Genomic DNA, 24,354 nt, shown 5'->3' on the forward strand with positions numbered 1-24,354 from the left:
AGCTGGACTCGTGGCGGCATAAACTCATTCACTGTGTAGGTAAGCCGCTTCACCTCTCGCGCAGAACTGTCTGAATGTGTTTATTTGGTGTGCGGACCGGCGAAAATCTACTGCCTGTAGCGGATTATTATTTTTTTTGTCTCGCAACGATTTTTTTTCTTATAGCTGCTCACCACCCGCTGGACCTCATAAAAAAATCGCAGTTATGAGTTTAGTCGCGCGGCCGTTATTTGATAAATATTGGAGCCTACATTTTCGTTTTTATTTGAATGTTTAACTGTTGGTGTTTTGGCCCAACGTCATTTCTTTTAAGTTATTATTTTTTTTAGAGGAAATGTAGGCGATGTTTATTTATTGTAAGCGGGGCGTGTTACGTGTACAGAGGGATTGTGCGCTGACCAATCAGCGGCGTCCGTTTGGCCAGCGCGCGCTCCCTGCTTTATTGTAGGCTACTGTATTATTTGGGGGAGGGTTGCGCGCGCCCGCCCTCCCCTCAGATCACCGGCGCTGCGGGAGCGCGCATTGCTGCAATGGGGAAATGTCAGAAAATAATTTTGTATTTTAGGGGAAGGTGGGGGTGACAAAGAAAATGACACTGCGCATACTGCTGAGCTGTTATCGCGGCCTTGTCAGGCCAGACTCGTCTTTCACTGAACATTTTAATATAACGCCTTGATCTTAATCAGCAGATTTTTGCGGAACATATGCGCTGATATTTGAGTCAGTTTTGATTGTTTTTCATTAATGGATTGCTGCTTTGAAGCGGCGAGGCAGTGTAGCCAAAACGCCGTGCAAATATCAACTCTGTTTGGTGTTAGGAAGCCCAGAGTCGCGTTTCTGTTCGTTATTTACTCATTTGTAGTTCTAATTTCCAAAAATATGCCAGAAACTGTTGTTTTCCCGCCCCTCCCCCGTTAAATCTAATGTTTCATTAGCTTTGTTTAATCCCTTTAAATCGCCGTATCTGATGTTCTTGGGAGATTATTGAGTCTTAACCTCGAGGTTTCCTAGTTTTCAACCCTAGATTTGTGTTAATCTCCCTTTTAATGTCAGACAGAAAACCCTTGGCTTTGGCATCTGTTAGCTGCAGCTTTTGAGTAAATGCTGGTCACTCTTTCTATCAGCCACAACAGTGTAGATATAACGATGGTGAGTCTGTCTAATGCTGCATTAATATCAGATATTGTCTTATTTATCACCCTAAATCCTAGTACATCCCTACAACTTTATTTTATTTTATTCTATTCCTATTCTATCTATAGCACACCTGTACATACAATTTATTCTTTTTTTGTGGTTTATATTTATGCATGTGTATTTTATTCACATCTTATTTTTAATATCTGTGTGCTGTTGTCTCCGTGTACTGGAAGCTTGTGACACTATAACAAATTCCTTGTATGTGCAAACATACTTGGCAATAAAGCTCTTTCTGATTCTGATTCTGATATTGAATATGAGCATATGTGGGACCCTATAGATGGCAAAGCTTTTTGCCGTTTGATTAACATGCCATCATATCAAATATGATAAACTGATATGTTTAAAAAGACTAGGATGTGTTTTGTTCTCAGAGATGGCATGTGGCTACTGATTTGTACCAAAAGGCTCGTTTCAGGAAGGATCATGGCTCTGAGGTGGTGATGGCTGCATTCATTGCTATTCTGTGCTGAAATGGGAAAGATATTTGACGGTGAGCTTTTAACAAGTTCCCCCATGGCGATAATAGTGAAATTTAAACACTGTGAGGCCTGCGAAAGTCATAGAGATTATTAAATTAATTATTACCTAAAGTAGGTTAATTGAATAAAGATATTTCTTTGAGAGTACAATCCCTATAAAATTATTTTAAAAGCGTTATCCTGATCACGAATGACTGGAAATGTCACGGAGAAATGGTTAAATGTGTGTGAACTCCGCTTTAAATACAATTGCTGTGTTGAAGGCTTAAAGATTTGTTTCTTGTGTCTCGTGCTGTCCATCATAAGAGATTAATCCTAGGCATGCTCTAAGGAAATGTAGACTAAATAATTTGGTCTATTGAAAGTCTCCATTCAATTCAAAATGAGAGCTTAGCGTGTATGTTTTTGGACGTAAAAAGCAACCAAAGTCTTTAATCTCCCATCGCATTTCTGAAATCTAGAAGTATGTAAAAGTTGATTCACACCTTCATGACGAGAATTTGCATTCCCGCTCTGCTGATAACGCTTTAGGGAGCATCATAAATCAATCCCTCAAACTTTTTTCAAGGGTCAAAGTTCCAAATTCTAAACTCTGTTGTTGTTAAACTCTTCTTGAAAGCCAGCATTGCTAGAAGTTGCAAAGAAGATTTTTTCCCCCTCTGCAAACCGGTCAGTTTGATGCTGAATTTGGGCTGTCAATGGTATCATATTTTTTGTTTCTGTTTTCATTCTGATACTAAATAATTTTCTGTAATGTAACATGGACTATTACGTTTACTAGCTAGCTTTTCTTCAACATTTTGAAGAAAAAATAACCATTCGTAATAATTATAATGTTAATAATAAATAAACTAATATAATTGACAAACCAGCATTGAATTTATGATCAAATTCATCAACTGATTTTATTAATAATAATTTTATGATACGCTTTTCTGTTCAAGGTAGTGAACAGCTTGGTCATTTATTGTCATTCACTAGAAGTAACAATGTAGTATATTTCAATTAAATTATTTCCGTTTATTGGTGGCTCAAGGTTTGGTGAAAAGGTTGTTGAATGTGTTGGGTTGGGTTGTTGATGTATTAGGACTTCCGTAATCTTAGTTTGAAGTTGTCTTTTTATCTAGCCTTGAAGCCTCTAAATACATCAAATGTAGTTTGATCATGTGTGTGGAGCTTTCAGTTGGTTAAATAAATAACTCTGGTGAGATGCCGCTGTTTTAATTAGACAAATTTATTCAACTGCTATTTATTTTTACCGCCTGCAAACAGCTTATACATACATGGACGCGCCAAAACTCATCCTAACCTTGGTTTTCCTGGCTTTTCAGACTCTTTCTGTGTGAATTTGTCACCACACATTTGGTGTCATGCACGAGAGCGTCACAAATTCAAACAAAACTGAAGGTCAAAGCTGCGTGCTGTGAGAACCATTACCATCAGGAAAAATGTCACTTTTTATTTTTATCTCTAGTCATCATCTACCTCCCCCTCACTCTCTTCGAACGCTCCCCTATGCATTTGCCTTTCCTCTCGTTTCATCAAAGATCAGCAACAATCTTACGGCCAATTATGTTTCTTTCAACATCTCACTCAAATATAGGGCTGTTTTGGATATTCCTTTGAAATTTGAAAGTCTCCAGTTTGGTTACCGTCTAGTATATATTAAATATCCAAGTGCTTTTACAAGTTCTTGTAGTTCTGCTCAAAAATATTATTGGTTCATAATCATGCATTTTAGTTTTGGTGGGTTGGGAATCTTTTTTTGGCGCATATCGAGAGCGCCTTTACCTTTAATTTTTCTAGCTTGACCGTAAACCGCTTCTAGCAGCTCTTGAGCATCCACCCCCAAGTGAAGAGGTTGTTAAAGAAGCGTCTGGAGCTATTTGACGACAGTTTCCAGCAGATTTAATTGGCATGTAGGCTGTGAGAAGGTGCATTGATTCGAGTTGCATTCTTTTTGACCAATGCTGAAAATCAACAGCATTTTAAATTGATTAAAAAAAAATCTGAATTATGTATGGATCTTTGTCTTGTTGAGAAGCTGCATGTATTTACAGTATAGGGGGAAAATACTGCATAGAATATTTGATACAATTATTTTGTAGTTAAATAATGAAATGAATGTTAAAAGCTTGGGTTTGTTAACATATCATGCATTTTACTTAATATATTAACGATTCACTGAAACACACAACAACTGTTAGGATGCATTGCACTTTAAATTAAACGAAATAAAAAAATGTTTAGATGGCCAAGTGAAAGACATGTTTTGTTTGCACATTTGGAAAAAAATATATTTTTGTTTAGGGAACTAAAACTTAGATTCTTCTTGATTAGAGGATGCATTGCACTTTAAATTAAACGAAATAAAAAAAATGTTTAGATGGCCAAGTGAAAGACATGTTTTGTTTGCACATTTGGAAAAAAATATATTTTTGTTTAGGGAACTAAAACTTAGATTCTTCTTGATTAGCATTTATCTAGAGTTTACAGCTTGGGTTTCCACCACTTTTATACAGAAGCTTTGAAGCTGTTAGGGCTTCGCTAAACCATGTAAGCAACTTTAAAAGATGTAGCATTATACTCCCACAGAGATAATACTTTTGGTTTTCCGCTGGATTGTTCTCAACAGTTCAGATCTTAAATGTGTCAGGCTTCTGTGCCTAAGTGTTTTGACATCTCGGAAGTCTGTCTCCATTATTTTCTGCTTTTAAACCCCAGGGATTCTCATTCTGTCAAAGGACATCTAGATTAAATCCGTACTTTATCCCAATTCTGACTTTTTCGACTGATGCAAATCCTAATAGTGGTTGTTCGTTGGATGTTGTTCGCAACAAAATTTACAAATGCAAATGAATAATAATTGTAAAATAAGGCTTTATGGTCAAGAACATTGAATTTTGGGCACATTTTGTTCTCTCAGGTTATGTTTTCTCCCTAAATTCCCAAAAGATTCCAGGTAAGCGAGACCTTTGATTCGATGAAGTGAGACATTCCTTAACAGGCTCTTGCACAAGAACTTTGGGAGTGTTTATTTTTGATATACAGTAACCGTAAAGACAAGATAAGCTCAATTTTTAATCTTCCTCTTTCTGTGCTGTAGTTCACATTAGCCTAAACCAATCCCTGCAAATCCAAATGTGAGAAAATCTGCCATATGGTTTGCCATTTTTTTGACTGCCTCTCATGTGACACTCTGTGGCTGTTTTCCATTAAAGCCCCTGAACACTTGCCGTGTTCAGAAAGGATTTAGATTATGCTCAAAGTTGATTGCCCTAAAAAGCTGCCTATGGGGGGTGTTGAAGGAATTTTTATTATTTTTGCTGCGTAATGCAGGAGATGTTTTCAGGGAACTGCTGGAATGCTGATGCAGATTCTGTGTGTGTGTAATGGTGGCAAATAAATTAAAAGCTTTGGCCTAGTTTTCAAGTTTTAGTGTTTATGGTGGTACAATTCCTAAATACTAAAAACATTTGTAAGTTTTAGCATCACTTTTAGCAAAGTAGCTTTAATCTTACGCTTGAAAACACTTGAAATGTGTAGAAAGACATATGAAATGTTGTAGACATGTTCAAGTGTAGCATGTTTTCAGTAGGTTATCTTTTTGGAATTTGATTGATTTTACATTTTACAAAATTACTAATTATGAAAGCAGTTTCATTAATATTGTTGCAAATAGTCTGATATGAACAAAAGTTGCTCTATCATTAAGTAAATACCGCCGTTGATGTCTCAGTCTCGTGTCATTGCTGTCCATGACACACTGAGTTTTACAGTTAATGTACAATGTAAAAAGTGGTAATCTGCAACTGTAAACTTGAAGAGCTATTTCTACCATATTTAACCCATAAAAATTAGTTTTGTTGGTATGAATGGATATATGTTGGTTCAGTTATGTCAAATAATATTTTTTGTTACCAGATTTTTTTTAAGATGTTAATTTTAATTCAGATGTTACCATTTTTTTCAGTGTATTTTCATGTCTTTTTGGTTCATGATTAGCCATATTGGGGTGCCTTGCAATGGTCGACTAGTCCAACAAACCTGTCGATTAGTGAGGTTGACTAGTTTTTTAAAAGGTTTTTAGCAACAATGCTTTAATTTGCATGCTATACTTTAGCTGTTAGACCATTTGTACAGTAAAACCCTATTGAAAAAGTTCATCCCCTTTAAAGCACAACCATCTGAGGGTCAGCTGAATCCAAAACGTTCAATTAATTACTTTTTCACACAACCAGCCAATTGGTAGAAGTTAGCGCATCCTTGAGCTATATGTTTGTTTCATTCATTTTCTCCAACGTCTCAGTCCTACATCCATGTGGATCCCATCGTGTGAATGATTTCTTTTGTTTCTCGGTGGTAAAGAGCAGGAATGCATGTGGAAATCATATGATTAGAACAGCCCAAGCCTGCTGAAATCTCATATCAATTACACGGCCCCCTCCCAACTAGAGATAATTTTATACTCTGGTGATCTGATGACTATTGTCTTTAGGGTCTTTGTGCTATTAAATGAGGATTAACTGTCAGTCTCAATGTAAGACTCCATTGTTCAGTAGCTGCCAATAATTACATAAGTAAAATCAACTATTTATTGTTCTTTGGAAAATGCTGAATTATTATGAAACTGTTTATTTCTGTTAATTTAAATATTTTCAAATGCTTAGGGTTTTTTCCCACACAGTTCTGCATCAGGCTTTACTATAAAAGTCATTTAGTGGAAACGCATAATAATTGTTATCTCTTCAGCTAAGTTATTACTTTTTGTCTGTGCTTTTCAACCTATTCCAAAACTAGATTAAATCTCATTAAAAACCATATAGCTTAGAATAATATTTGAGTAGATATAGAGAGTACGAAGTAAAGTTATTTGCTGAAGTTTAAGCAGATGCTGTTGTTTTGCATTTAAACCATGGAAAACCTCTTGTCATAAATTATGTGAGAAACACAAAACAATAGACTTGGATATCCAAATCAGAATTTTTTTAACATTTGTGTAAAAAGGCAGATTTTATTTTTGTGCGTGTGTGTTAATTTGCTGATTTCTGCATTGTCTTATCTCATCTATGTAAGGTTTTTGATTTGGATGTTTTGATTTGTCAGGGGAGGATCTGGAGGATTCAATAGAGAGATTGTTTTGTGGGAAAGAGTGTTTTTGAATGGAGTATCATATCACCTGCATTGTATGTCGACTAGAGAGATGAAGTTTTCCTTGCACTCATGTATTGTTGAATTATCACAGTGGCGTACAATGGATACATGTTCTCTGATGTCTTTATGAAAGGTGTAGCTCACCCAAAAAAACAAGAAAATTTCATGACTATACGCTCAGTTTTTGAAAGTCAGGAGCTATTTAACAGAATCTCCAAGCTGCTCTTTTACTTAAAATGAAGATGTTTGCTTTTCACTTTCATTGTATGGAAAAGAGCAGCTTGGACATTCTGCTGAATTTCTTTGTTTTGTTTCACTGAAGAAAGTAAGCTGGGAACAACATTATATTTGACCTCTTATGGTGGTTTTGTTGCTTGTTCTAAAAATATATGTTGGCAAAAATAATTTTTTTTAAACAATATGTATTGCTCTATGGTACGTATTATTGAAAATTATTAAATATGATCCTTTCATTTTTTTTATTTTTTTTTTTTTTTGGAAAAACTGTGGGAAAACAAAACAAGTTGTATTTTATTTACTGCATTAAGCATTTTAAATATACTTTGCAACATTTACTGCATGGTCGAAATAATAGTCTACCTATATTATTATATTATTGTAAAAACAGAAAATAGATAGATAAACAAACAGATAAAAAGATATCATTGATCCAAGGTTCAGGTGAAAAACAATGACAATGTAGTACATATACACGCAAGACGAAGGCCAAGCCTTTTTTTTTTTTTTTTTAGAGTGCTTTCATTTTCAGATTGACCTTAGGCTATGAAAAAAAACTATAGTTTTTAATAAAAAATGATTTTCTCAAACACACACAAATATATTTTTAATCATGCTACAGATGTTCTGTGGGTTTACTTGGAGATCACCACATAAGTTTGACATGTGCCAGCCCTGAAAATAAACCATTTGTTGTGACTCACTAACTAACGCAGAGCGGCTCGCAAACATGAAGTATTGTGGAATATCGACTGAAGTATTCTTTTAAAAAAAACAGCTTTTTGAAAGCACAGTCAAATAAGTATTGCAAAAATGGTTCCTTTATTCTATATCACATTTGGCTTTTTTGGAACACTTAACCCTATAAATAACCTGCTTTACAGCGGACTTAAATCCAGACGTCTACTTTAACCTAATGCTGCACATTTGGTACTTAATGGCCAAGTAAACATTGCTTTTGACATTAATCACCACCATCAAAAGCTTAAAATTGCCTTTCGTGGCCAGTAGTTCCTTTTTATGACAACTGGTGCATGTACGAGATCTACATTCCCTGCAATTGGGGCTTGGCGACCTAAAAGGTCCTGTCATGGAAGGCTGATGTCCTGATGGGTTCAATTTGATTGGCCGTGCCCTCATAGCACAGCTGCGGGTTTGCGGTTTTCCCGCACTCTAATTCAAACACAATCTAGGTCAAGAGGGGCCCGAATGACATTGTTTAACCTTCTCTCCAAATAACACTTGCAATGTTCTTGCTGGAGTCGAACAAGGGAAAATAAAATAGTTGATGCAGGAAGCACTTGAGTGTGTTTTCTCTTTGTTTTTCTCCATATTTTGCGCACTAGCCTTTTTCTAGGATTTCAAACAAAGGATTGAATAATATTTTATTTAAAAAAATTAACTTTTTTCTTTATTTAGATTGTAGTTTTCTTGTCTCTAGAGTATCAAATTATATTTGTTGTCTAAATTCGGCTATGTCTTTGATGCTCAGGTTTTAGTATTTTTAGTTCATTTTTGTCACTTTTGTTAACGTTATCAAAAATATGCAAATTGATGCAACATCATTTTTTAATTTTTTTAATTGAGCCAAGATAGGGTATGGCAATGGACATGATATTATTGGATCAGTTGGGACTATTATTTATGTGTTATTGATTGCTCTTTAACAGTTTTGAGATTCGTGCCTGATAACTCTGACAGTTGGTCAATTACAATGGAGAGTTTGGATATTTTGCTAATTTTGAGTTTGCAGTGTTTCCCATACATTGATTTATTTGGGGCGACCTGATATGATATTGTATATATGCAGCACTGCGCTCATGAACTACTGATTTGATTACAGCCATTACCGGGGAAACTGCTATTTCTCCAAAAGCGCCTCCTGCTGGCAGAGAATGAGTTTGCATTTTCAATCATCCCATTCAAACCAACGTGAAAATCAACTGATGATGTTTTTTTACACGAGTTGTAAATGTATATATATATAATTTTTTAATCCCCCCCGGGGGAAGTGCTGCCACACATAGTGTAAAAATTTAAATTCGACTAGTTAGTGGGGGTTCCTCAATCCTGAGTGACAGGTTGACTAATCGGTACGATTATGGCGTTATTTTACTGTCAAATATCGAGAGCGCACTGTTGTAGGGCGAAAGTACATTGCTATGATGATCTCTCCGCTCGCATGCGGATTTCCTTTGCTCTCGCTCTAAACCGCACGTGCGCTCTCAGATATGTGCTGCTCTCTCCCAGAGAGTGTGCGCGCACTTAAAACGTGTCCGTTGCCATCGCGAATCTCTCCTCGTGCTCAAAGTGTGCCCGGGTGCGATCTCAAACTGTGTCCTTTGCACTCGCAAATCTCTCCGTGCTCTTGCGCTAGAAATTAATTTGACCAACCAGTTAGACAGACAGATTACTAGGTTATTTATTTGCACAAATCATCCAAGCACCCCAATCCCAGCCATTTCTAATATACTTTTGATTAATATGACTAAATATTAAATTGTAACGAAATTAAAGAGCCATCTTTGATTGTCAAAAGAATTCCAGCTAATTAGATTTCACGTAGCATTTTAATCGGTCAGTCATGGAAGTCTGATTTGTTGATAACTTTTGACAACGTTTAATCCAGGTGCGAAAATAATTCATTTAGCGCAAGAGCACGGAGAGATTTGCGAGTGCAAAGGACACAGTTTGATAAATGTCCGATTAAATGTTTATGCACCAAAAGTTGGAAAGAAACAGCACGACTCATTTGAACCATGCCACACGGACCATTTATCCACTCGGCTCGAAGTCCAAACGGCAGCGCAGTCAGAAGCTTTTCAATCTACAGAACGCCATCATTTACCATGGATTTACTGTAGTAACACTAAAGGAGTAATGTAATATAATTACAGTATTTTGTGTGATTAAGCTATAGTGTTTGTGCATTTATACTAAATGTATTTAGACTACTGTTTTTCATACAAATTCCTAGAAACCAGGGACCAATGGTTAATTTTCAACTCAAAACTCAAACAGTCAGAATAATTAAAGGGGTGCTATTATGCTTTTTCACTTTTTCAACTTTAGTTAGTCTGTAATGTTGCTGTTTGAGCATAAAAAAAGATCTGCAAAGTTACAACGCTCAAAGTCCACTTCAAAAGGAGATATTTTATTTAACAGAAATCACTTTTCAAAAACTACAACGAACGACTCGTTTGGACTACAACGCATATTTTCCGGGATTTGTGATATCACAAATACCGACGAATGGGACGAGACCTGGTTGAGCTGCACTAGAGAAGGCAACGAGTGTTATCACTGTGTCGGAGGCACGCTAGCTTTCCCAAGGCAGACGAACTTTGAGTGGTTACAATCATCCGGGTTTAAATCGTGCTCAAACTGATTCGATTTTGACGCAATACTTACACTGAAGCTTTCAGGCGGCTATGGTAAGGGGCGTGACATTTCCCGACCAGGCGCCGAGTGCTGCCAATCACAACACACACTGGCCCAGCTAACCAATCACAGCACATTTCGTATTTCAGAAGACGGGCCTTCATTTGATACAGGAACTATTCGAGCTGTTCATGCCAGACTGGGGAGAGAGGTGTTGTAATAATGTAAAATATGTGAAAAATAATGTGTTTTTCGAACAACGTAGTATGAGAGCCTGTTCTAGTACACCCCCAAAACAAAATCAAGACTTTGTAAAAGAAAATAATTGGTCGATTCCAATGGATAGTTTGGATATTTTGCTGATTTTGAGTTGGGATGTGCAAAAATTCAAGTTCGTTAGACTAGTTAGTGAGGGTTCCTGAGTGACTAGTTGACTAGGAGGGCCTGAGTGATTAGTCCAGTTTCAGGTTGACTTGACCTTGATCAGACGTGTTATAGTTGTTGTCTTCAAAAACAGAAAGAGCTGTTTAACAGCAAAATCTCAGCACGCTAATTAAAGCACCAATTAAAATATCAAATGTATATTATATTTGTAGTTAAGAAAAGTTTAAATCAATTAGCCAAACTCACTAAACTGCATTAGATGTGTGTACATCTAATTTGCAATCATTTAACTGAATTATATGTATAAAATCAGTATTACGCTGGCCATCTGCCACTCTAATCTCTGAATATCTACATTAAAAACTCATCAGTCATTTTCTAATCTTGATACACTGTGGATAAAAAGTATAAAACCATTTTAGCACTAATTTTCCCCTTTAACCTTATGCGCTTGATCTAATGCATCCGCAATAGATGGTTATGACCATGGTGTTATAAATACCTTCCTAACTTCATCCTAACCTCATCATTGGAGGATCGTAATTAGTCATTCATCTGCAAAGAAAGACCCAAATGAAAGGGATGATGGGGGTCGCTTTCTTAATTGGATTTTCCCCCCTTTTATACTACATGTCCTTTAGAAATCAAAAGCCAGACGAGCTGAGTTTTTTTTTTAAAGCAACTTTTCAATTGCACACCAAACATGTTATATATATATTTAGTCCGTGAAATGACTGACAGGCAGCAGGAGACAAAGGGATGGAGGAAAGGCTAATTAAGAGAAGCATAGCGATCGCGCCCAGTGTCACTAAGCAACGTGCAAACCTTCTTTTTACGCCCCGAGGTTAGGAAGCACACGTCTGAGAAAAGCCGGTCTGCCTCTACAAACTTCCCTTTTCTGTTCTCTCTTTAATAATAAAATATGTGCACCTTGCGACCTCATAATTAGCTTTTTCTGCAGTCTTTTTCTTCAAATTAATTAGTTTGATGTCTGTGTATGAAATACGCAGATAGAGGGCATTTAATCGCAAAGGCAGTCAAAATGGCAGTAGCGTATGCTTATTTATATCTCACACAGGTGATGTGCCACTCTTTTATTTACACGTCTGCCATAAAGAAAAAAAAAACGTTTTTTAGTAGTTCGAGGCCTTGAATGAAGAAAATGTAACGTAGGCTTTTACACTTGAAGACTATGATGCTCATGCGGACGCTGGAGGTTCAAATCCGGCTTGCAACATTTTGCATTTGAAAAGCCTCTTCCTTTCGTGTCTTTTCACCCTCACTTGGTATAAAGACCTAAAATTGATGCTGTTTGTGCTTTAAAAAAGGTTTTATTTTCTCTCCAGTAAAAAACTCAAACATTAAAACATTAAAAAAAGTTATATTTGTATGTTTTGAATTCATTGTTTGTGTTGAGCCTAAATTCTTCACTTTCTTTCTGCTACTATGTATTTTTAAAATTATTTTATTTTCCTTTTTTAGAAATGTTCAAAGTATTTGACAAGGTCAGCTGTGCATGGGCTACGCTTTTGTGTCCGTGTTTACAGTTTATTTGGAATTGAAGTAAATTGAATCTGGCAGAACGTGTGAATTGGAGCGTAGGAAACCTATAAAGCACTTTCAGTAAAAGTTCACTGAATAGAGAACTTCAGGCTATAGATATCACATTGTCACCAAGCGCAGTCACATGTGATATCTGCTCTATTCATTCAGCATTCGTTTGCACAGTATGTGTATGCCGTACCTTCCAGGTGACTGAGACAAGAGAAGAAATGCTTCCTAGACAGCTATACGTCTTTAAGCATTAATCTACTTTCTCAAGGGTGAATCTTTGCGGCTGCAGTATAAGCAGTCAAATCTTCAAGGCGATCTCTATTAACTCAACATCTGTTCTACTCCACTAACAATATGAGCGTCTTAAATACAGAATAAAACATATAAGCTTTTGAATACATCGAGAGCTGCTTTTAGGTAATGATTTGTGAAATTAAATTTTGTCAGTAAAAAATGTGAAAATAGATGTCAAATTAATTACTTTTAAATTGATTTACAGTGTAAATTCAGAAAACATCACTTATTTGATGAAATAAAGGATCTTTTATATATTGTTACAGCCCCAAACCAATTTTAGCTCATTCAATTTGAGGTAAGGACCGAACATAAATCACAGACATTTATACCTTGCTGAAAAAATATAAAAACAATATTAATGAATACTATTAATATTATTTATAAATAAATGTTATAATATATTTTAATATATTATTTATTATAATATATTTTTATTCATATTTACATTATCGACAGCATTTTATAATTCATAATAATATGAATTTACTGAACTTATTCTCAGCTCAGATTTTCATTTCTTGAGCTTGTTTGAACAAATCCCAACAGTAAATACATATTTTAGTGTGTTTGTATTACAGACATGAATAATACCTCAAATCCTTAAGCTATTTGAGCATTTTTAGGGAGAAGGTTGTTATTACTTGTCTAAATGATGAAACTTATGGAGCACTTCAAGTATGTAGTACTTATGTAGCGTTGAAATCTCTGACTTGTATTTTATGTTTACTTTTATTTTCTGAACAAATTGTGGATAATATCATCATACATCTGTTCATATTTCTAATTGTCAGCATTTCCAGCGTGCATTTCACCTCATATTATTTAGATATGCATTTTGTTTAATGTATTGAAAAGACATATTAAACATAGTGGGACCTTTCAAAATGAGTTCATATTAGCTCTATATTATATTAACTGAGTTAATATTGGAGCACATTAAAAACTTATTTCATTTATTTTTATATACAAGGAATAATAAAAGATTTCAAGCCTGAGCTTTACAATTGATTTCTTAATCATTTTAGTGGCCTTCAGTTGGATAATTAAATAATTGGATAATTAATTAGACGTTCTGCTTTTGGCACATGGCGCACTGAATAAATCATTGGCCCCAACAGGATCGTTGAACTGCACAGTGTGACTCCTGCGTGCCGCCACATTGAATTTCAGCCGACAGCTTCCTGTCGGATAATTATCAGGAAAATGTTACTGCTTTTTTTCCTTCAGAATTTAAAGAATAGCCGTCAGGGTCACAATGGCAGGTTCTTCACAGATTATGATTGCTTTCTCAGAGACTGCGGCTTTTTTGTGGGTTAACTCCTTAAACAAACAAAGAGAAATGACCCAGTTTCTTCTGCCCCTCCCCAATTTGAATATGCTCTGAGTGAAATTGGATAAATGCATTTGAAATGTGGAGAAACTACTCTTTTAACACAACAATGGGCTGAAGAATGAGGGTGAGGGTGGGGGTGGGTGTAGGGTTGGGAACATTTTTTGGAGCGTCTTTTTTTTTGTGTGTCTTTTGAACTGCTTGGTGCCGGATAAAGGGCGATCTACTCTTACCATCAGAGATGTTGCTACAGTGACTATATATGTGTGTGTGTGTGTGTCTGTGTGTGTGTGTGTCTGTGTGTTTTAGTCAATTGTATTCATTATATTGGTCAATTTGTTCATTGGTTTGTTTTTAAACTCAAAATTAAGTTGTGTCTTGTCTTAGTTGCCTTTGGCCAGGCTGTTTTGTAGCATCCGTCTCATGGATTGGCTCAACCAGATATAGATGGTTGTAGTTGACACAGATTTCCCCTGAAGAACAACCCCAACCCCCTTTCTGCCTCCCATGTATGAAGGATTGGGGGTAGGGAGTTGGCTTAATTTAGGGTTAAGATAAACCACGGGAAAAAAGCATGCACCGTCTCCAATATGCTGATTTTAATGATTTAATGAAGGTATTGTCCTCACCGGAGAGAGAAAGCTCTTTTTTTCTAGTCTTTATGTAAGATGATATTGATCTCTTGGGTGGTGCTTAGTTCCTTAAAATGTTACAGAAGTCGTTTGGAAGACATTGACAACAGCTTAAGCCTTTAGGGAAGTGTATATTTGAAACCTAAATTAGCAACCAATTTGATTGTTTAAAGTAAATAAAAAAAATAAAAAAAGCAGCACAGTAAATTCTTAGCAACATTCACGAAGCCAAAATATTAACAAATGTTTATAATAATAATTCAGAAGCAGTTAATATCCAAGTCCATTTTAAAGGGGCCAAATGTCAAGTGGTGTGCCTCAGGGTTCAGTACTCGATCCAATGTGTGAAAATCTCTAAATTGACATGCCGTCACCACACCTAAAAATAATTCTAATGCCAAATTTCATCCTTTGCATAGAGACATTGTTACATGCATTTTGCTGCATTTTTATTTTCTTTCCTTTGTCTTTTTTCTCTCATATTTGTGTGTGTGTGTGTGTTTTTTTAAAGCAGATTTAACAAAATGGAACATGGACATGACAAAAACATAGCATGAGGTTACTGTTTAAAACCCCTGATTTAGTTTATGGATTTAGAAATATGAGCAAAGCACTCCAAGTTAGGCTAATTTCTGCATTAGAATTAAAAGCATGATTGTTTTTACAGTAACCATATCTTCTAGAATTTGTCCTTAAATGTATGCAGTTTGTTAGGTTAGATTTAATTACATTTTACATTGAACAGTTAGCTTGTGTGGGAAGCTTGCTTGGAAATAGTGTCCTTCAACCATCTGCAGAACTCAGACTCTGTACGATATATCGATCTTATCTACTGGTTAGATACATGGGTGCTTGTTGCCCAGTGAAAGTAAATTATTCATACATCCACTACACTATAGACTATTAATGGTCACCAGGAAGTTCAAACAAAAAGCTGCTGACTTGACTCCCTGGTGTCGAATTGATTGGCGTGTTTCTGTATGTTCACGCACCCCCTTAATTGGACCTTTCCTCACCCTGATTGTTAAATTTTTGTGTGCAATGCATTCTTTATTTGGTCTTGGTGATTTAAGGTTGTGTAGTGATAGTGAATGAATGTTAGTTTTGTTGGGTTGAATGAGTCGCTCTTTTGTGGCGATATCCCACACAGTTCTCCTCCAACAAGCCTCTTGCACTAGTGCTTTTCATATTTAACTACACATCATATGAACAAGCACTGAATTTAATACAATTTAAGAATTTAAGCATTTAATACAAAACTCAGTATCACTTATAAATTCAAGTTGATTTAATGAGGGCTTTATGAGTTTTTGGAAGAGTATGATTTCATTTTTTTGTCAAAATTGTAAGTGTTTCTGAAATGTATTTGCAAACTCAAGGCTAACATAATGTTGTGCTTTATCACAAATATCTTTGCATTATATGTACAGTACTCAATCATTGTGTGCCCATGCAATTATCCACTAGAGCTTAAAAACCGCTGCAGTTTTAGCAGTAATGCTGTGCATTTAATGGACTGGAATGTTGGAACACTTTGAAGTGCTCATTTTTGTTTTCAAAGCCTCCTTTGTAGCCAGCAACAATTTGGAATGCATGCTTTATAAGCAAACTATAGTGGGAACAGCTGATGAATAGTGAATCGCACTAACTAAGCCTGGCGGTTTGTGTTTCTGTCAGAAAGACAGCCGTAGCCTGAAGGACAAAAACTTGTGATCATGTTCTTTTTAATCATTGCGACAGCAAAACTAAGGGCGTTATTGAACAAGCTGTAAGGATTTGCCTTAAACAATTCGAGAAAATGCCTCTATGATCCTTTCAAGTTTAAGTGTGTGGTTTAGACTAGAGAATGCACAAAAATGTTATTTCGTTCATTTTTTTATTTTTTATTATTATGGCTGCTATTATAAATCTATGGGTTTTTTCACTTTTGATTTTTGCTTTGCCTTTTTTCTTGATCATTTTTTTGTTGTTGTTGTTGTTTATTTAATTAGGAGATTGCAATGTGTCGTGCATTAGCTAGTATAGCAAGGTAAAACTCTCAAAAAGAATGCGTCTTTAAATGTGTTCCCTTTTTAAAGCATCAAAACTAAAGGCATTCACATCTCGACATTCAGATGTCTGCATTGCATACAAAAACTTGTGATCATGTTCTTTTTAATTATTGCGACAGCAAAACTAAGGGCGTTATTGAACAAGCTGTAAGGATTTGCCTTAAACAATTAGAGAAAATGCCTCTATGATCCTTTCAAGTTTAAGTGTGTGGTTTAGACTAGAGAATGCACAAAAATGTTATTTCGTTCATTTTTTTATTTTTTATTATTATGGCTGCTATTATAAATCTATGGGTTTTTTCACTTTTGATTTTTGCTTTGCCTTTTTTCTTGATCATTTTTTTGTTGTTGTTGTTGTTTATTTAATTAGGAGATTGCAATGTGTCGTGCATTAGCTAGTATAGCAAGGTAAAACTCTCAAAAAGAATGCGTCTTTAAATGTGTTCCCTTTTTAAAGCATCAAAACTAAAGGCATTCACATCTCGACATTCAGATGTCTGCATTGCATTTGATTTGTTTCCAAGATTTCCTTTCCAAGAATCATTACTATAAAACATTTACACAGAATAGGCTAATAATTCTCTTTTTTTGTTTCCCATTTTAGCAGATTCTTCAGGGTGTATTCATGCAACTATGCACTTGAGCCGGTATTTGCAGTTAATTAAATTGAGTGGCAGTATTAAATCGGCAAAGCATTGATTTAGTTCATAAAATTGAAAGCAATTTGTGCACGTGTGGGGGTGGACGTGGGTGGACATGTGATTTGTACTTATAGACCTTCCACAGAGCTAATAAGAATATACCTTTGTTTTCTTCACAGGGTTCGAAAGCATTTTGGAGGGGCTGTTTGGACCAGGACTCGTAAAAGATCTTACCCTCTTTCAAGGTCAGTGTTACATTGGATGCGATTGAGGTGAAGATTATACTGATGGTTACTTTTAAATTAGAATGCTATGTTTGCAGTTAACTTTTAATTACAGTCTAAATAATATCATATTTGAATCGTATTTTTTAACCTTTCTTGTATAGATGTTATTATTTTAAAGGGGTCATATGATGCGATTTAAATTTTTCCTTTCTCTTTGGAGTGTTGGAGTGCTCTTGGTGCATAAAGAAGATCTGTAAAGTTGCAAAGACTAAAGTCTCAATTTAACCTTGTCCCAGACTTTACATTCTAAATTATGAAAATCCATAAAAAACATGATTTACTACATATATTTAAAACTATATTTTAAATTGCAGTAATTTCCAATTAACATGTAGTTTTGTCAAACTAATTAATTTAAAAAATAACTAATTTAAAAAAACTAATTTACAAACTAATTTTAAAAAATTGTGTTTAAGGTAAAATAAAAGTATGTACAATGCCAGCTACAAAAGTAGCCTGAGCGAGACAAAAAAGTTGTCTACTTTTAAACGTTGAAACTGTCATTTTAATCTCAGAATGCTTTAAACACAATATGTAATTTGAGATATGAAGTTAGTAAGTAAAACCTAAATAAAAATACGGATAATCCACTGTGGAGACTCCTCTAACAGGAGCAGCCAAAAGTGAGATGTGTAGGGGGCGTCTCAATCAGCTCCCTAGCTAGTGAATTAGTATATAATGTACATGAATCTGGGCACTGGTAAGGACCCTGGCATACTACACATTGGACAGTGATTACTCAATTTCCAGTGACATGACTACTTACAGCATTGTAGATCATCACCACTAGTATTAATCAACAACAGGCAGATATTATTTTTCATGCTTTTTAAACGCATTGCTCTGTAACATATCTTTTCAACAGCCGAATATTAATTATAAATGTTAACTAGATTTGTACGCTACTTGTCTAGCGATGTGTTTATGCTTTTCAAATCTTCTATCATGTGTTATTATATTTATTGTGTTGGCTTATGCATTTTATGTTTCACGCTTCAGAAATGTGATCTAATTTATGGTAAGGGAGCATAGTGAGCATCTACAATTCTCCCTTGTTTTTGCGGTGCATTATGTTTTTTTTCAGGGAGCAAATGTTCCAGTGCACTGGAAGGATTATACGAATGAGACAGCCCTAAAAATGGCCGACTCCCTGATCAGTGTGTCACAGTGTGTGTGGAGAGATGAAGCGAGGACTCAAGTGCAGGATGAATGGTTCTTTCTTTTAATAATAAAATGAAGCAAAAACAAACTAAAACAACCCCGAGGGGGAAAACAGACAGGCAGTCTAGGAACTGCACTACATGCAGACATAACACACACAATGAAAAAACGACGGATCAGCCCAGAATTACAGACACCAGGAGAATAAATAGGAAACCAAATGAGGAGGCTAGAGAGGGAGACACAGGTGGAGCAACTTAAACAATAATGAGGTAACCAGATGGGCGGGGCAAGACAATAGACAGGAGAGAGCACATGGCAACAAACAAACACAACACAAGCCATGTGATCACAGAACACAGTCATCTGGTGGCCATCCTGGGCACACCCGCTGAAGACCGTGACACAGTGCCTTGACTACTGAACTAGGGAGGTGATTGAGATGCACCGCTGGACTTCTCAAATGATTAGAGTTTTGATAGTGACATTGGCTCTAAAAAAGATCACTTGTAAGCACATGTGCACAGATACAGCTTAAACCATCATATTCATCTGCACTGTACAGCTGAGCCGAAGCCCAATTTTTATTTTGCAGTTTTATACCTAAACTGTTAAATGGACAAATCTTCTTTACTGCACCTTTAAAAAAACTAATTTGAGTAAGAAAAGTTTTTTTTGTTTGTAAACCCAAACAAAATTGCTCATTTGAAAAACATCCAGCTTCTGTTTTTGTTCTGGAGTACCACAGGGCTCTATTCTAAGCCCTTGAGTCATTTTGTAAATTCACAATATATGAGGCATCAATCTAATTAGCAGATCAACCAGAAATTTTTTTAATTGTCTGTTTCTTAAGGTGTATACAATTAACTGTTAAGTCAGAAGAACCATTCATGAGCTTAAATAATCAAAACTAAATTTAAACATGAATATAAACATGGCCTAAGTGGTTTGCTCTTTTTTGCAGAACAAATTAAAACTTCACACAGTGAACATTTCTATGTTGGAGAAAAAGGTCATGTTTTTGTTTTTCCAACGTTTTGACTTATGTTGGTAATTATTTATCAAGATAAATACTTCTTTTTGCAAAAACAGTAACCTAAAATGCACACAGCCACAAATTAAATGGCCTTCTAGATGAAAGTGTTAGTGCACTTTAAAAGTTGCTCAAGTTAATAATTTATACACAGATCAGTACAGGTTAGTTCTGGTTATTCATTTTCTTTGATAACAAATCATCTAATTGCTTCTAACAGATGTCACAACGTTACTTTTTATAGTCATAATGAATATGCCCATATAAGACATTTTTACCTTTCGCATACCTGGAGTAGTCAAGAATGGAATATTGTCTCATCTCATTTTGCAGTCAATCGGTCAAGAGACGGCAACTCCTAAAAATAAACAAAATATCCTTGTCATGTGATTGTTAGCTAGCGGCTATAATCAGACACAGCATTAGAAATAAAGTCTGTCAAAGATGATAACAAAGAAAAACATATATGGGGTAAAGATTTAACACTTTAATTTCCCCCCAAGGCCCGCTTATGGTAGTCAAGGTTACTTACACCAAAAACCATTGTAATTTCATTTCTCATGAACATTTGCACATGACTCCTGTCAGTGTTCACCAATACATTAGATCAGGTCTTCCTTTGAGGGCTTTTCTATGCAAATATTGATATGTGGGTTAATTTAAATAATATTTTAAATCAATTGACACTAAAAATGTATGTAGTTCAATATTACAGTTTTTGCATGTAGTTCTTACATTAAAGCATTTTGAAGGTATTTTGAAGCAATTTCAATGGGCGTTTGGTCAGAATGTAAAAAAAAAAATACATTAATATTTAGATTATTACTGAGAATATTGAGTAAAGTAATCAGATATGAGGTATAACAAAAAATATCTCTGCGTGGAAATAACCGGCGGATGATGTTTTTCTGAAATCTTCTCGAAAAGAGCAAGGCTTCTTTCTTTATATTTTATTATTTTTAAATATTATAATATTTAAAAAATATAATAAATAACATAGTATGTGGCCAAAAATATTATTTGGGATGCTACTGAAAATTGTCAGTGCAGGAAAAACACAGAATATTATTATTTTAAAATGCATTATTATTAATAATTGGCCAACATGTTTGTTGTAGTATGTGGCAAAGTGTATTTAGTGTTTGTTTGTAAAAGAACAGCACAGTTAAAAATCTTTTTTTTTTTTCTTGCAGATTGTGAGCCAGAGGGTGTGTCAGATTGGTCGTTTAATGAACATTGTCTCTTTTGCTGCTTGAGACGTGAAAAAGTGAAGGTAATTAATCTCGCTCTTATTTTCCTATCTATATATTTCCACAAACAATGCATTAGCAATTTTACATATCACATGGAGTCATTAAATGTTTTCAACCATGCAGCACTTTAAAGATGTTTGTTGTCGCTGGGTCATCGGTGTTGAAAGAAAAAATGCTCATTAACGCTTTTAATGCTTACCAGTCAAATGACAGGTAATTATTATTCTAACTTTTTGTTAAGCTATTACTTGGCAACACATCTTCAGGTGTGACAGATGGACTGTGAAGGAACTACAACACTGTCAATCATTTGCCCTGGGGTTTTCTTTACAACAAACCTCAAACAATAAATCAGCTTTACTCTTTCTTTGAAATTGAACAGCTTTTGTATTCACAAATTTGCAGACATTTTTATAGGAGAACAATATGACAGGTAAATTGGTACAACATGGTCATATTGCACTGACTTCCTATCCAGCTTTCAAGTGAAAAGACTATAAGTAAAAAAATATATATATATATTTTTTTTTTTTTTCTCTCTCTAGGAAAAGTTGGTTGGTTTGAACAACCAAGTGTTATCAGAAGCGGACAGCTTCAAGCAAGAGCAGTCCAACATTAACAAACTTGAGAAGCAAGCAGAGGATTTCCTCAATGTTGTCTTCTATAGAAAGGGTAAGACGTGCATTATATTATACTTTACACAAGATGAAACCAACGTAGTTGATAGAGTGAAGATACTTTTTTTTTTTAAACAATGCATTAGCAATTTTACATATCACATGGAGTCATTAAATGTTTTCAACCATGCAGCACTTTAAAGATGTTTGTTGTCGCTGGGTCATCGGTGTTGAAAGAAAAAATGCTCATTAACGCTTTTAATGCTTACCAGTCAAATGACAGGTAATTATTATTCTAACTTTTTGTTAAGCTATTACTTGGCAACACATCTTCAGGTGTGACAGATGGACTGTGAAGGAACTACAACACTGTCAATCATTTGCCCTGGGGTTTTCTTTACAACAAACCTCAAACAATAAATCAGCTTTACTCTTTCTTTGAAATTGAACAGCTTTTGTATTCACAAATTTGCAGACATTTTTATAGGAGAACAATATGACAGGTAAATTGGTACAACATGGTCATATTGCACTGACTTCCTATCCAGCTTTCAAGTGAAAAGACTATAAGTAAAAAAATATATATATATATTTTTTTTTTTTTTCTCTCTCTAGGAAAAGTTGGTTGGTTTGAACAACCAAGTGTTATCAGAAGCGGACAGCTTCAAGCAAGAGCAGTCCAACATTAACAAACTTGAGAAGCAAGCAGAGGATTTCCTCAATGTTGTCTTCTATAGAAAGGGTAAGACTTACATTATATTGTACATTACAAGAGCTGAAACCAAAGTAGTTACACTGGGAAAAACAATACTGTGTATTTTTGTATTTTTAATATAAAATTCAAATAGTTATGACATGGCAAAAATCCATTATGAAATAACTGACACTTACTAAAAAACCTTGCAACTCAATTTAAATCAAATTAAATTTCACTTTTTTACATTTTCATACACGCACAGATTATGCGCACAGCATATGTATATGGATGTCCAAGAAAAGTGCTTTGATGTTCAGATGTTTTCAGTCTTCTGTTTCTCTTCCTGACCGTGTATGTTTGATGTTTTTTACTCTAAACGAACATTAGGAAGCGGTCTTTCCTTTTTGGAAGTCTGCAGGACTTTACTGCCCTGTAGGAAATGTTTTCAAAGGCTTGTCTGCCAAATCCAGTGGCTTTGATTTAAACAATGGCACTAGCCACATGTATTGTGAAACAGTTTAATGATGCAGTGTTATAAGATATAAAATTCATAAAAGAGAAAATCTGACGAGAAGTACTTTTTTAGTCAAATATTAACTTATTAAATATTATCTTATTCATGTTCACCTGGCTGTTCAATAACAATATTGCAAAATACTTTTGAGATTTTTTTCAAATGTGTGTGAAGCAGGATTATTATAGTTAACTAATACTAAAACCATTAAAAAAACAATTTTGTTACTTGAAATAAAATAAACGTTAACTGAAATAAAATATAAAAAAAAAAACTTACTTATTTCAGCTAGTTGCCGAAGAAAAAAGACTTATTTTCATCTAGTGTAACTTGATCAACTAAAAATGAAATAAAAATAAAAAACAAATATGAAAAAACCTAAATATAAACTAAACTAAAATATAACGAAATAAAACTGAAATGAAAATAAAAAAACAAACTAAAATATAATTAAAATTTAAATAAAAATCATTAAATAAAATGTATCTTTATTTGACCCTCTAACTCTAGCACTCTCTATTCTAATTCTATTCTAAAAAATAAAAAAAACACATTTAGACTTGCACTCTATTCATTTGCTGCTTGTTTTCTTTAAAAAAAAACTAACACTTGCTTTCTAATCTTTTTGTATTCTATCTGTTTTCTTTTCATTTATTATACAATTAACAAAAGCAAAAAAGACCTCTAACACTAGCTTGCTCTATTCTTTTTCTATTCTATCGGTTTTCTTTTTATTATATTATTTAAAAAACCCTTGCTACATGTACTGCGTTAAGCTAGCTGAGACTTGTTATAGCACTTGCGTATCATTGCTCTTTTGTTGATTTTGATTGCTTCCATTGCCCTCATTTGTAAGTCACTTTAGATAAAAGCGTCTGCTAAATGACTAAATGTAAATGTCTAAATGTAAAATGTCTAAATGTAAAATGAAAACTAATATATAACTAAAATTTAAATTAATAAAACGTAAAAAAACTAATTAAAAAAAACAAAAAAAACAACAAATTACTAAAACTAACTGAAATTAAAATGTAAAATTTATATTTAAAAAAACTGATTCAAACTATAATAATACCTCAATTATACAAAAATCGCACTGGTGTGAAGTGTGAGCAGTAAATATCATTGGAGTGATCAAATTTTTATATTTTGTAGCTAAAATCTATTCTCTGTATCTTCAAAAAAAAAAAACAAGTAATTCCTTCATATATTTTCCCTCAGCAGACCTCCCGAGATTTACAGACCCCCACATTCCTCTAGTGGCTCGCGCGATCATGCAGCGAATGATCCGACAGTTCGCTGCCGAATATACCTCAAAAACCAGCTCAACTCAGGACGTACCCCAACCCCAGTCCCAGCCCAACGGCACCAAGGACCAAAGCCTGCCGAAAGCGCCCTCGCTGGAGCCGGACGCCTCCACACCCGGTCCCGGCGCCGCTGCCTCCGCAC

At 34.8% G+C, this 24,354-nt stretch overlaps 1 protein-coding gene and 1 long non-coding RNA gene across 2 annotated transcripts in view; both read left to right on the forward strand.

Moving 5' to 3' along the window:
* Position 1: 1 nt before the first annotated feature.
* Positions 2 to 21,743, forward strand: LOC107679045 (uncharacterized). The gene is made up of 4 exons (XR_001632997.1): positions 2 to 39; positions 17,523 to 17,588; positions 21,018 to 21,097; positions 21,623 to 21,743. It is a non-coding gene; the product is annotated as an uncharacterized LOC107679045 (long non-coding RNA).
* Positions 21,744 to 22,313: 570 nt separating this feature from the next.
* The window catches only part of LOC107679046 (ligand-dependent corepressor-like), a 10,162-nt gene continuing 8,121 nt past the window's right edge, over positions 22,314 to 24,354 (forward strand). The window contains exons 1-2 of the mRNA XM_016474459.1: positions 22,314 to 22,436; positions 24,127 to 24,350. Of these exons, the coding sequence (XP_016329945.1) occupies positions 24,180 to 24,350 (171 nt within the window). The 5' untranslated portion in view covers positions 22,314 to 22,436; positions 24,127 to 24,179. The remainder of the gene's footprint in view (positions 22,437 to 24,126; positions 24,351 to 24,354) is intronic.

This window comes from Sinocyclocheilus anshuiensis, unplaced genomic scaffold (genome assembly GCF_001515605.1).
Source record: "Sinocyclocheilus anshuiensis isolate Anshui unplaced genomic scaffold, SAMN03320099.WGS_v1.1 scaffold2020, whole genome shotgun sequence".
In the NCBI taxonomy this organism is placed as follows: domain Eukaryota; kingdom Metazoa; phylum Chordata; class Actinopteri; order Cypriniformes; family Cyprinidae; genus Sinocyclocheilus; species Sinocyclocheilus anshuiensis.